The sequence below is a fragment of the Tauraco erythrolophus genome, chromosome 9 (genome assembly GCF_009769465.1).
Source record: "Tauraco erythrolophus isolate bTauEry1 chromosome 9, bTauEry1.pri, whole genome shotgun sequence".
In the NCBI taxonomy this organism is placed as follows: Eukaryota; Metazoa; Chordata; class Aves; order Musophagiformes; family Musophagidae; genus Tauraco; species Tauraco erythrolophus.
This window is the reverse complement of record NC_141473.1, coordinates 22,148,455-22,161,011: the sequence shown is the minus strand read 5'-3', so window position 1 is coordinate 22,161,011 and position 12,557 is coordinate 22,148,455. Positions and strand designations below refer to the sequence as shown.

General features: G+C 40.8%; 1 protein-coding gene across 1 annotated transcript in view; it reads left to right on the top strand.

Annotated features, from left to right (window-relative positions):
• SEC31B (SEC31 homolog B, COPII component) overlaps positions 1–12,557 on the top strand; it is a 35,431-nt gene that overhangs the window by 2,380 nt on the left and 20,494 nt on the right. The window contains 8 exon segments of the mRNA XM_086617019.1: positions 1,968–2,056; positions 4,485–4,608; positions 5,454–5,649; positions 6,444–6,539; positions 7,623–7,763; positions 8,267–8,409; positions 8,664–8,763; positions 10,686–10,847. Coding sequence (XP_086473145.1) covers positions 1,978–2,056; positions 4,485–4,608; positions 5,454–5,649; positions 6,444–6,539; positions 7,623–7,763; positions 8,267–8,409; positions 8,664–8,763; positions 10,686–10,847 — 1,041 coding nt within the window. The 5' untranslated portion in view covers positions 1,968–1,977.

The following is a 12,557-nucleotide window of genomic DNA, read 5'->3' as shown; positions in this document are numbered from 1 at the left end:
AAATGCAAGTTTTGACAGCCATATAGTCAGTCCAGTACAGAGGGTAAGGAGTGGGAGCTCATACCACTCATCTGGCTAAGTTTGTGGTGGTTGCACTCTTGATTGCTTCCTTACCAGTTAAATTAGTAAAGGGAAGAGGTTTCTTGGCCATTGTCTGATAGTGTTCGGAGGGGAGTTGACCTCTCAAAAGCCAAGAAGCAGTGAGGCCTGTATGTACAGCCAGCTCCTATAATTGATCGATTGTAACTGAAGGAGGAAGCAAGAAAGAGAGTGGTAAGGAACACACCACCTGTCCTGCTGCCCCATGTCAGTGGAGTCAAGTGGTGCTTTGTGCAGTAGGCTGTTGCTGGCAGGTTCACCTGATTCCTCCTGGGGATATTTTTATTGAAGCAAGGCAACCCGGACAGCGTTGCTGTGCTAATATGTGAGACAGATGAGTGGGCGCTGGAACTTCTTGTCAGAGAGAATGTGATGGAGCCCTAACGAGTACTCCACAAAGTGTGTGCTAGAAGATAGGAGAGCAAGCTTTAGAAGTCTGTTATGGTGATGAGGAGGAGATGATCCTTCAACCTCTCTTCCTGGGCTGCATGAGGAAATAGTTGCACTTGTCTTACTGTACAGGAGTTCTGTTCAGATTGCTCTGGGCCTCAGCTCAGTTGGGGGGAGGTTAATGGGAGAATAGCAATAGGCACTTTGAGAGATACTACTGCAGACTAATGCTAAAAAGCATTAAATAAATTCTAATCAAACAGCGTGTCCTGATAGTGCATGGGGGAGGGAGAGGATGTCCTCAGCTTCTGACTGGTAGTGGAGGAGAAACCCTAAAAAGCGTGTGGAGTTGTTAGCTGGGAGGTCTAAGCCCAAGAAGCAATGCTGACCAGATTTCCCTTTGTGTGGGCCTCAGGAGGCCAGAGCTTCGTATAAGCCACAAGTTAGCAGCTCTGGTAAGCTAGAGCTAAAAGACTGCACTGCAGCCAAACTCAGCAGGTTTAGGCACTGCTCATGAGAGTTATTCCACTGGACCGTGAACGAGATGTCCACACATCATTTATGTTACTGTCATGCCTAGAAGGCCTGGCCGTAGTCTGGGATGGAGAGGTGCTGGGTGCTTTCTCCTCACAAAAAGGGGATCCTACATGGAGCAATAATTTGTATTTATATTCAGTTTTGCAATTTCCTGGCTGCCTGCTGTTGGTTGACTTTCAATTGTCCCGCTACATTATTGCCCAACCAATCTCTCTCCAGTGACGTGGGGGAGTTGTGTTCCCGTTTTACAGGTGTCAGTTGATCTATCCAGAGTAAATAAAAAGAATTGTTGTCAGAGCTGAGATTGAAACCCGGTAGTTACTTCTGTATCACTTCTCACCTTCTACCATTTACAAACTCAAGCAAAAAGTCAAAGTAATATTTTCCTTTCGCTTCTGAGAGAAATGAGAACAAAGTACATTAACTGAATTGATGTGCAATAGCATTGCACTTTGTTTTCTATTGCCACGTCACTTTTCTGCTTGGAATTTAGCCTGCCCTGAGATTCCTTCTGCTCCGTTTTTGCTTATGTATATGCTGGCATCAGCTTGTTCAGAGAGAGCAACTAGTGCTTTGCAAATACGTGTGTTTAATTTCTGCAGCTGATTTAAACCAGCCTGGTCTGAAGGCTTGAGTATGCTGTTTAATTTAGATCCCCTTCCTTTTACTGAAACTCTCCTGTGACCAGGGTATGCAAAAAAGACAGTTATATATAAAAAAAATCTGGGATCAGACACCTGGGATTTTTAATGAATTCTAAAATACCCTAATTCGTTCCTGTGAAACTGTACTCACTAGCTCAGGAAGTAACAAGTAACTTCTCTCTGTTGAGAGCAATTTGTTTGCATGATGCCTTCATAAGGGGGATATTTTGTTACTGGTGTGATTATTTTCAAGTTGATTTTATCCAGCTATTCTAACCACTGTGAAATTTCTTTCAGAGCCTAGAAAATGAAGCTAAAGGAAGTTGAGCGAACAGCTGTCCAGACATGGAGTCCAGCAAGCAACCACCCCATTTATCTAGCAACAGGTAAAGTTCTTGACAATTTGTGAAAATTAAAAGTATGAGTCACAGAGAGATTTTGTGTAGAGTTGTGTTGGCTTTAAGTTTCAAGAATTCCCGCCTTAATAATCTCCAGAAAGCTTACAATCAATATACTAAAAACATTACAGCCTTATTTTTTTTTTAAAAGTGACCTGTGGAGGATTATTTGTAAGCCCAGCTTTGACACTTTCAAGGCCAGGGATTTTTTTTCAAATGGTGAATACATGGCTTTTTTGATCTAACTTCTAATTAAGTCTGTATGAACACCTGCTTACTATAAAAATTAAAACCAAATAAGGTTACTTACTTGGTATGTCTGTGGGGAAAAAAAAGCTCATTCTAATCATGTTCATTTAAGCTATATTTTATTTTCATAGAATCATAGAATGGTTAGGGTTGGAAGGGACCTCAAAGATCATCTAGTTCCAAGCCCCCTGCCATGGGCAGGGAAACCCTCCACTACACCAGGTTGCCCCAAACCTCATCCAACCTGGCCTTGAACACTTCCAGGGATTTTGTTGGTCTTCAGGCATTATCTTGTGGTTTGACAATCAAATAATACAAATTTCCTCTGCCTAAAGTTACATGGTTTTGTTATTCAATTTTCAATATTTCTACAAAACCTTAGATTTGCATTTTGTTGATGTTATTCATTATTCACTATTGTTATAATAATTTCATTTCCTGAAGCACAAAGTCAGCCTGTTCACTGAGTTGACAATGAATGAGTTTAGTGTCTGTGTGGAACCAACAGCATGGGTTGTCTGCCCAACATGAGAACTAGTCAGCTCTGTGTCCTGCCTGGGTTGTGCAGCACTGCTATATTGTTTTGCTTTTTTTTTTTCAGGAATGACTGTCAAAAGAAAGTGACAGAAGTTCAGCTGTGTCCTGGTTTAACCCAGCTGGCAACTAAATGCCACACAGCCACTGGTCACTTTCCCACACCCCTGGGGATGGGGAAGAGAATTAAAGGGGAAAAGGGAAGGAGACTCGTGGGTTGAGATAAGAACAACTTAATAATAATAATTTATTATTATTATAGCATTATTACTTTTAATTTTATATTAATATATACACGGAATAATATATACAAACAAGTGATGTGCAATATAATTGCTCACCGCTTGATGATGAACATCTATCCCATCAAGTGGTCCTTAAACAGATAAATCCTGACACCACAATCCCAGACAAGTGAGAGACCTGAAAAGAGAGCGAGAGAGACAGACCAAGATTTTGAGAGAGCCCTCGGAAGAGCAAGAGCTTCTTCCCAGTCAACCCTCATCTATATATTGGGCATAACATTGCATGATATGGAATACTCCATTGGGCAATTTATCCCTCAATCTCAGATTAATCTAAGTTCAAATCATATGGGGAGTTTTTGGCCCTTTGTCCCAGCTATGTTTCCCCCCAGCCTATTGGGCTCCTGCACACTGGCAAAAAAATGGAAAGCTGAAAGGTCCTTGTTGTCTTAGTGCCAACTGTAGATATCTGTGTGCTATCAACATTCTTCTCATAACAAATTTCAGACTAAATCCAAAACACAGAACTTTTCTAGCTGCTAAAAAGAAAATCTAACTCCATCCCAGTCAAAATCAGGACAGGCTGTTGCCTTAAAAACAATATTACCATTTTTGGGTTAGGTAGTCTATTTTGTGTTTCTCTAATAAGGACAGGTTTTTGGTAGGACCAAAAATCTTGACTTCAGTCTGCTTTAGATCAGAAACTTCATAGTTTCATAATTTGTACTGCTTTTTAACAGTCTCTTGGGTACTTTCCATGCCGTAGGCAGTTACAAAGCACCTCTGTGGTAACTGGGTGACTATTTGCCTGGCAGTGACCCATTAGGCAATGTTAAATCTATTTTTAGCTTTTATTCAGTAAGCTAGGGAGAAAGAAGGAAGCCACCACTATGTGACTGCTAGCTGTCCGTGGGTCGTTGGGGAGAGTTTAGTTGGCTAAGGTTGAAGAACTTCTGCTGTAGACCAGGTTTAGAAAGTTTGATCAAGACATATAGCCATGGTTGAGGAGCAGTTTACAGTAGTATTTGAGATCATACTTGTAGCAGAGTTTCATGATGCAATTGTGTTTGTAATTTAGGTAAGAACTTGATATCAGAAGCTGTAGCTGCTTGGAAGAGGGTATATGAATTAATCCCGAGAGAAAGGTATTTGTGAACAGAGATCCTGGTGCCCAGAATTTCTTGAAGAAATTCTAATTTCTTTCAAAGTCTTTGTTATAATTTGTCATAATGTTCCTCTTTCTGAGGTATTCAAATGTATCCTCTTCTTGAATGGACACAACCAAGGTTGTGTTGATTGCGAAGAACACGTTTCCAGTGCCTTCCTCTTTTTGTGTCTTTTGCTCTTGAAAAAAGTGCCCACTTGTTTTGCCTTTGTACTTCTGCTAGGAACATCTGCCCAACAACTGGATGCATCCTTCAGTACAAATGCCACTTTGGAAATATTCGAGGTTGACTTTAGGGATCCCTCTCTGGACATGAAGCAGAAAGGAACACTTCCTGCCTCAAACAGGTACTAGAAAGTTGTACTGACGTATCAATCAGTGGAACTGAAGAGGGCTTTTCTGATACAAGAAAGGAGAGGAGGAGATCATATTTTGGGGATATAAAGTGATCTTTTGGATTGGTTGACTTCGTCTTCAAGAATTGAACATTTTTGTGAACACAAATCGTGTTGGGTGTAAAAGTACAGCAGTTGGGCCATTGGAAAAGTCCGAAAGGACTTACATGATAGTCAGTCAGGAGAGTCATTGCATAGCATGTGAATTTGCTGGGGCTAATGACTTGCATAAAGAAACTAGAGACAGAGTGAAACTTGTATTCCAGCTTTTTAAGACAAGGCAATTTCTTAGGCTTGTCAGTGTGGGTGACATTTGTACCCAGTGTAAAACACAGCCTTGATTTGTAACTAGCAGCTTTTACAGTGGGTAAACCTCTTTTTCAGATAATAGCTCTGGAAAAGAAGGCATGTAGTCCTGTAATCTGGTTTTCTATATAGTGTAGGTTGGAGGAGTTCACTCACCAAATCTCATATAAGATCCTAAATGTTTTAAGGTGGAGGAAAGGCAGGGAGGAAAAGGAAAAAAGAAGAAGAAAAAGAAAAAATAAAAGGGGAAAAAGTAAAAAAAAAAAGAGACAGACTACCTCTTCCTTTATAAATTCGCTTTAAAAGTCTTTGTTTGTTTTTTTCCATGTAAGAGGCACAGTCATCTTCAAAGGAAAATGATTATTTAAGGTGCAGACTGATGGTTTAGTTTGATAGGTCAGAACATGGATGTGGTTTCTGGTAATACAGAGGGTCTTCTGACTTGAACCAAATATTGTGCCCTACCGCAGTTTTACTTTCTTCTTTTTTAGGTTTCATAAGCTGATCTGGGGTAACTTTGGAAATGGGTCCCCAGAGTCCTCTGGAGTTATTGTTGGTGGAGGGGATAATGGTGTACTGACAATGTACAGTGTACACCGCATCTTGGCTTCAAAGAGTGAGCCTGTAATTGGGCAGACAGAGAAGCATTCAGGTCCTGTTCGAGCTCTTGACTTCAATCCTTTCCAGGTATGCAACTTTAAGATGCTTACAAACAAATGAAAGTTAACCTCTGTATTAAAAAATATGTTTTTCTCTTATTAGAGATTTATAAACTGAAGGAAAAATTTTTAACCTGAAAGAGGTGTGGTAAGAGTGACACAAGACTGGTTTGAGACTCGAATTCGGGTTCTGATCACAGCTTTGCCACTGAATTCCCCTATGACCTTGATCAAGTCTCTTACCTCTATTTAAAAATGTGTCTTGTAATAGTGTTACATGTTAGACCATTACCCATTTGAAATCAGAACTAACTTTTATTTATTCATTTGGTGTCTAATTCAGCGGAGCTCTGATCATGCTTGAAGGGACTGCAACATAAGTGACTAGTGAACAGAACACAAGTTCTCATGGTAGCACAAAGGCCAACTGAAAATTGTCTGCAGACCCTTCTTGTGGGAAGGCTGCATCTTCTTAAAACAGATGTTCTTGGTGCCAGGATGCAGGGCAAAGGCTCACCTCGCTAGAGGCAGAGGCTTCCAGGCCTGTGGCAGAGTTTCATGATGAACACCAGCCACCTGCACGTGTAGCTTGCTAGACAAATTTTAAACACCTCCGTACCATGGCACAGCCGAAGGCACTGAGGCCAGAAATGTGCTTGGTTTATAATCCAGTTAGTATCCGTCTGCGTACCAGTGGCTGTGAAATGCAGCTCTCATCGGACTTCGGAAGCTTTTGAGTTTTTTGTTTACATTTATTTTTAAGAATTTTTTCCTCTTTCCCTGTGAGACTCAGCTGAGCTTTTTTTTTTTTTTTTTCTGCAGAGTAACCTCTTGGCTTCTGGAGCCAGTGATTCTGAAATTTTCATCTGGGACTTGAATAACTTCAGTGTGCCTATGACTCCAGGGGCTAAATCACAGGTAAATGAGTTTTCCTCTGGGTAACACCCCTGCAGTTTAATATCTCAGCAGGCAAGACAAAAAGATGTGAGTGTGCGGAGTCATCCTTGTCTAGTCAGTCTGTGAAGGGGGAAATGACCGTGACATCTGTCAGGAGAAAGATGAATCAGAACTGACTGATTAGCTTCATTCTGGGCAGGTGGAAAGAGTGTTATAAGGGGAGAGGAGGTAGACTGGCATGCTCTGGAAGGATGCACTTTGCATAGTTGGGTAAGTTCTTTGTGGATTTGAATCGAGTAACTGACCAGTTTATCTTGTGATCCAGCTGGGGCATGTGTCATGGATTAAGAAAGCTTACTGGACCTCTGAGGAATGAATTTACTTCAGGCTTCAGCTGAAGCTTTTCATATCTCATGAAAGTAGTATCCCTAGCAGAGCCAGTGAACCATTTAATGCATCTTGGCTATTACTCCCAGATAATATTTCCTGAGTTTGAAGAGGAAGAAGCTTCTGATCTTCTGATGCTGATTATGTTATTCAGGGTAATCAACTTCTGAAAGTGAAAAAATCACAGTAAACTTGCCTAAAAGCAGGCCACGTTTTTCCACAAATAAGCCTCCCATTCGTCGTCTTGCCTATCTCCTGCATTGCGGTAGATACAGTAACGGCAATTAGCCTTGAATGCTTAATTTGCCATCTCATTGCACTCCTGAAATGTTGCACAAGGTCATCTTTCCATCTGAGTTCATCTCAGGAGTTAGGATGGAAGCATCTATTTTCTCTCAGCTATGGTTCTACCTGGACTGATATATGACACATTTGGCCAATGCAGAATCCAATACCTGCTGCCAAAATGCAAAGTTGCTTTTCTGGGTGACGTTTCCCCATAGGATTTCTGGGTGACTCTCCACTGCATGTTCTGAGTAAAGGACTTTCCAGTCTCCCTAGTCTTTCTGGTCAGTGCTGCTCCAGTTAGTTGATCAGTGATTGGAGAAAGGAATCTATGTATCCTCAAATCCCTTAGTTAAGCTAGTGATAGAATCCTGTGATTAATGTTCCCTCAACATGGGAATAATGGATGTGTGGCCTTTCCTATCTTGGCAGCCTCATGAAGACATCAGTGTGGTGTCCTGGAATCGACAGGTGCAGCATATCCTGTCTTCTGCTCACCCCAGCGGCAAGGCTGTGGTTTGGGACCTCAGGAAGAATGAGCCTATCATCAAAGTCAGTGACCACAGCAACAGAGTGAGTGGAGGAAAGATGCTGATTCTGACTCGCTTACAACGTGCCACATGTGACTGTAAAGCAGTGGCACAGGCTCTTGGGATCAAGTGTTTTTATTGTGGGAGCTGTTGAGGCTGGTTCTTTTGGAGCTGTAGCATCAAAGCACCTCTCTTTTTTCCCTAATTAAATGAAGAAACAAGACCCCTAGCTGTTCCTAAAATTAGAGCACCCTTGCATTCAGTTCCTAATGTTCACAGCTCATTTATGAGAAGCCTCCTGTGTTTTAATCTCAGCTGTCTTTCTAGATCAACTTTGAACTAGTCGTTGAACTTCTGTATGGTTAGTGGTTTTTTTTCTGTGTAGAGAAGGTAGAAATACGTGCTTTCCACAGCAAGGCGTTGCTGGACTTGCTATATGTCAAGCATTCTAGGCAAGTTAAGTGCAGAATGATGTGGCTGTGGGCCATATGTGCTATTGCCAACTTGCTTTGCTGAATTTTTAGGCTCTGCTATTTTTGTCCCTAGATGCATTGCTCAGGAATGGCCTGGCATCCAGAAGTTGCAACCCAGCTAGTCCTTTCCTCTGAGGACGACCGCTTGCCAGTGATCCAAATATGGGACTTACGATTTGCTACCTCTCCTTTGAGCCAGCTGGAAGGGCACACGAGGTGAGGGCCCGCTTCTTGTGTTGCCTTTTCAAGGATATCCATCTTTAAAAGGCAGATATCTGGGAGACTGGACTTAGGAGAACTATGATTTTTTTTTGCTAGGGCTGCTTTGTTTCACAGATGAATCTGGTTGAGGGTAGAGATGAGAAATAGCATTTCTGAGCTCAAGGAACATTTCTGCTGCTTTCTTGGTGACGGAGTGGGAGAGTGGACTGGGTATGAAATATGACTGATTTCTTTCTGATTGATTTTAGGGGAGTTCTCTCTGTCTCTTGGTGCCAGGCTGACCCTGAACTGCTGTTGAGTAGCGCCAAAGACAACCGGATCTTGTGCTGGAACCCAAGTATGGCAGAGGTACATAACCACAGCTATGAGCACACATGGTCTGCTTTATAAAGAGCTGTGTGCTATGCTATGTGTGTGCCCCTTCTCCGTATTCCTGTGGAGTGCCAGTGTAATTTCCTCCAGAATATCTTCTGCACTCTTCCTGCCTGGAGTGAATGAGAGTGTTGTCCATATCCAGACTGAAAACAGACACAGACAGATTTGCTCTCATATATCTTTGTCCAGAGACTGTAGAGGGAGGAAAGTTTTAACGAAAACTTAGTTTCAGCTAATTATGATTAATCTTGCTGTGTTCACACATGTAGTGTTGTCTTTGTCCATTTGTTTCTTCTTCTTTTAGGGTAGTAAGTTTCTTTGGGGGAAACTTGAAGGAGAGTGAGGAGCATTTGTCAGAGTCATTAAGAGTGGAACAATATGTTTAAATACATATGTAAACTTTATTCATAGCACGCTGGTTTCACATGTATGTGTGTATCTAGTCATGTATGTCAAAATTACCATCTTTGAACTATTTTAGTATCACCTGAATTAAAATAGGACTGTGTAAAATATTTTTTTGGCACACCTGCTCATTCAGTGGTGAATTTCTGGATAAAACTGAATTTTGAACTTTGATCAATATTCATGCAGTTGATCTTGGTGATGGCATGGGGAAAGTACTCAAACAATACTGAGCAAAGTCCTGCTGGGAGCCCCAGGCTGGATTAATTTCATGGGACGATTTCACTTAGTTGACCACCTTTACCTTGGAGGCATGGAAAAAAATCAATCCCTTTTCATAAAATGCATGAAACGCTGTTCTGGTTTCATGGATTTGATGCTCACTCTGTACAGTTGTCTAGTGGTTAGAGGAGAATCAGTCTGTGAAACGTTCCTGAAGTCTGATTTTCACTAAAGTCTTCTTGCTGTGTGATAGCAGAAAAATTAAAAAAAGAAATTTTAGTGCAGCTGGCTCATCTTTATGCATGCTGCTGTAAATTTGAAGAGTCCAATTTCAACTTAGGCATTTATGCACAAACTGTTGTTAAGGGGCTGTTCTTGACTTGGCACCACTGAACAGAAAATTTTCAGGTGATACAAAACTTCAAAAGGTTTTCAATAGTAAGGACAGTACAGTTATACAGAATGGCTGATCTGGTTTATTTCTTTGGGGTTTTTTTTGATATTTGTTTTTTGTTGTTGTTGTCTTTTTCTTAATTTTTATTCTTTTTTAATTTAGCAATCCAGATTTTAATATAAGCTAATACAATGTTTTCTATCTGGGAACAGAAAATGCAGATCATATTTCCACAGAGAAGGAAGCTGTGGTTCTCTGTGCTTTGTGCCTGTGAGGCATAAAGGAAATCTCTTCATTTTACGAACTGGAGGTTCAAAGTCAGGATAGTGTTAGTGAGTTGCCCAACATCACACAGAAAGTCTGTGACTGGGCCGTGAATCGAATTTTGGATTTTTGAGTGCCGGACCAGAAATTCGTTGGCTGCAATATCCTTCATAGTTCATCTGCAGCTGTTACAGTCCTCTTCTGTCCTACTTTTTTGTCTAGGCTTTTATTTTCTTTGTCAAATTTGTTATTCCTGACTATTCTTGCTGTTTACATGTTCTTGCTCATGACACCTTCTTGCCTTTTGGCTTCTGATTTTCTTATATTGTTTTCTGGTGTGTCTCCCTTGGTTAACAGCAGATGCAATAGTACTGACTTGTTGCTTTTGCATTTTGTTCTACAATCAGAATCCTATGGTATAGCAGCTTTCTGCTGTTTGGGCTCAATGCGCTGTAACTTGGTTACAATGTGTCCTTCAAGAAGCAACAATAAGAGCCTTGTATACAGCGGTGATATGTAAATAAAGTGTGACACACCTGCTGTGGGCAAGTCACTTGGGGAAAGGAGGGGACTATTCGTGTTGTGCTTCTGCCTTCTCTTTCTGTGATAGGTGGTTTACGAGTTGCCCATTCGGAGTCAGTGGTGCTTTGATGTCCAGTGGTGTCCTAGGAATCCTTCAGTCTTCTCAGCTGCCACTTTCGATGGGTGGATCAACATTTATTCTGTTATGGGTGGGAACTTAGAAGCTCAGCAGAAGACGCAGGCTGACAAGGTAGAGTCCTGTGAACATGTTACGGCTTGATGGATCGGCAGTTACTCACCTGACTTCTGAGAGCGTTAGAAGCACACGTGTAACAGTATGAGTTTTAGGTGATGCATTGTGTCCCACCCACCAGGATGTATAGCTGTATGGTGTGGGAACCAGAAGCTACCTGTGTTGGGACTTAATATCACCAAGTCCCAAAGGGACTACATTGTCGCTTGACAAAAGTGTCTCAGTATTTCTTGTAAAATTCAATGAAATGTGTAAAAAGAACCAAGATCAAGCGTAGTTTTAATGTTATAGATATTTTATGGTTATTACGAGTAAACTAAAAATAAAGCAGCACATCTAATAGAGCAACAAACTTGTCATTAGGTTAAAATTAAACACATTGATACTAATTAAGACATCATGTTATTCTTTATTAGTTCAGAAGAGAATTTTTAAAAGTACCTTATAAGCCACTATTAGCAATTCTCCTCAAGTCAATTGACTATAACTTGGAGCATGTTAATATTTTGATATTGAAATCTATTACTTAGCCAATGAATAGATGGGCAAACTCTGAACAGATTAAATGTCAGTATGGTCTAAAATGTTAGTTTTAATCTGATGTCTAGTCTTTTAATTCCCTTCCTCTCTCCCAGCCAACAAACGCCTTACAATACAGGTTTTGAGAGAATACATATCAGCTGGCTTAAGTGTTACTTATATAGTCATTTACAGCTGACTGAGTTCAGTTCATCGGATTTGCAAGAGAAAGAAAATACTTTATCAAGCAACAGCTGTAGGAGATTAAGGATTTATTTAACCCATGGAGAATTTTCTTTCTGTCCATTCTTCATGTGCGTGCACCACACTTCCACTCTTCAAAATTGGAGAACAGTAGGGTAGAATAACTCGTAAATAGAATAAGAAGTAAGAACAAAAATAGGAGGACGTAGTGACAACTATGGAGGTGGGGAGTTCGTGGCCAAGAGGTCTTTTTCCTCTGGCTTCCATGGTATCAGGATAGAAACTCTGTTGAAGACCTAGTGGTTGATGTTACTGGTACCCTGGTAGAGTGTATTTATTTTTTGAAGGTTTAGTGTGATTGATGTGTTAGGTATAAGCTGTTCTTCCAGAAAATGATCCTTCTTTGGAATAGGTTTCCTCTCAAGAAGGACTTGAAAGACAAAACATGTAGCTTGCCTGTGATTCTTTGTTTGGCAGCTTTACCTTGATGAGCCTTGTGTTGCTTCTTTTCAGATATGCTAGTGAGCTGTATTTTGGAGCTATGCCCTATGGTCCAGTCAAACTTGAACGGGGTTATCTTTGGCAAACAACAAATCTATGCCACAATGTTAAAAATTAAGAATGCTTGTGAACAGCATTGTATGTATGCTCACTGACATTCTAAATGTCAGAAATCCAGATCAGAGGCCACTTTTGACACTCTCTTGTCTAGGCAAGAAAGCCTGGAGAGATTATTTCACCAGCCTTTTCTAAGCTATAAAAGCTTGAGACAGTCCTTAAAACTAACCCATATGAAAGACCCTAGCAACAGAAAGAGAGTCAGCGTTCCTTTGTGAGCAAAACAAGAAATAAGTTGGAAAACTTTTGACCGTATGTTGTCACTGTCTTGCGTAAAACAAGTAATTTTGTAACTCTTGTGTTTATGAGCTGGGTGCTAGGCCAGGCAGTGTTGTTAGGGAATTTGCATCTTGCTAAGGAAAAATT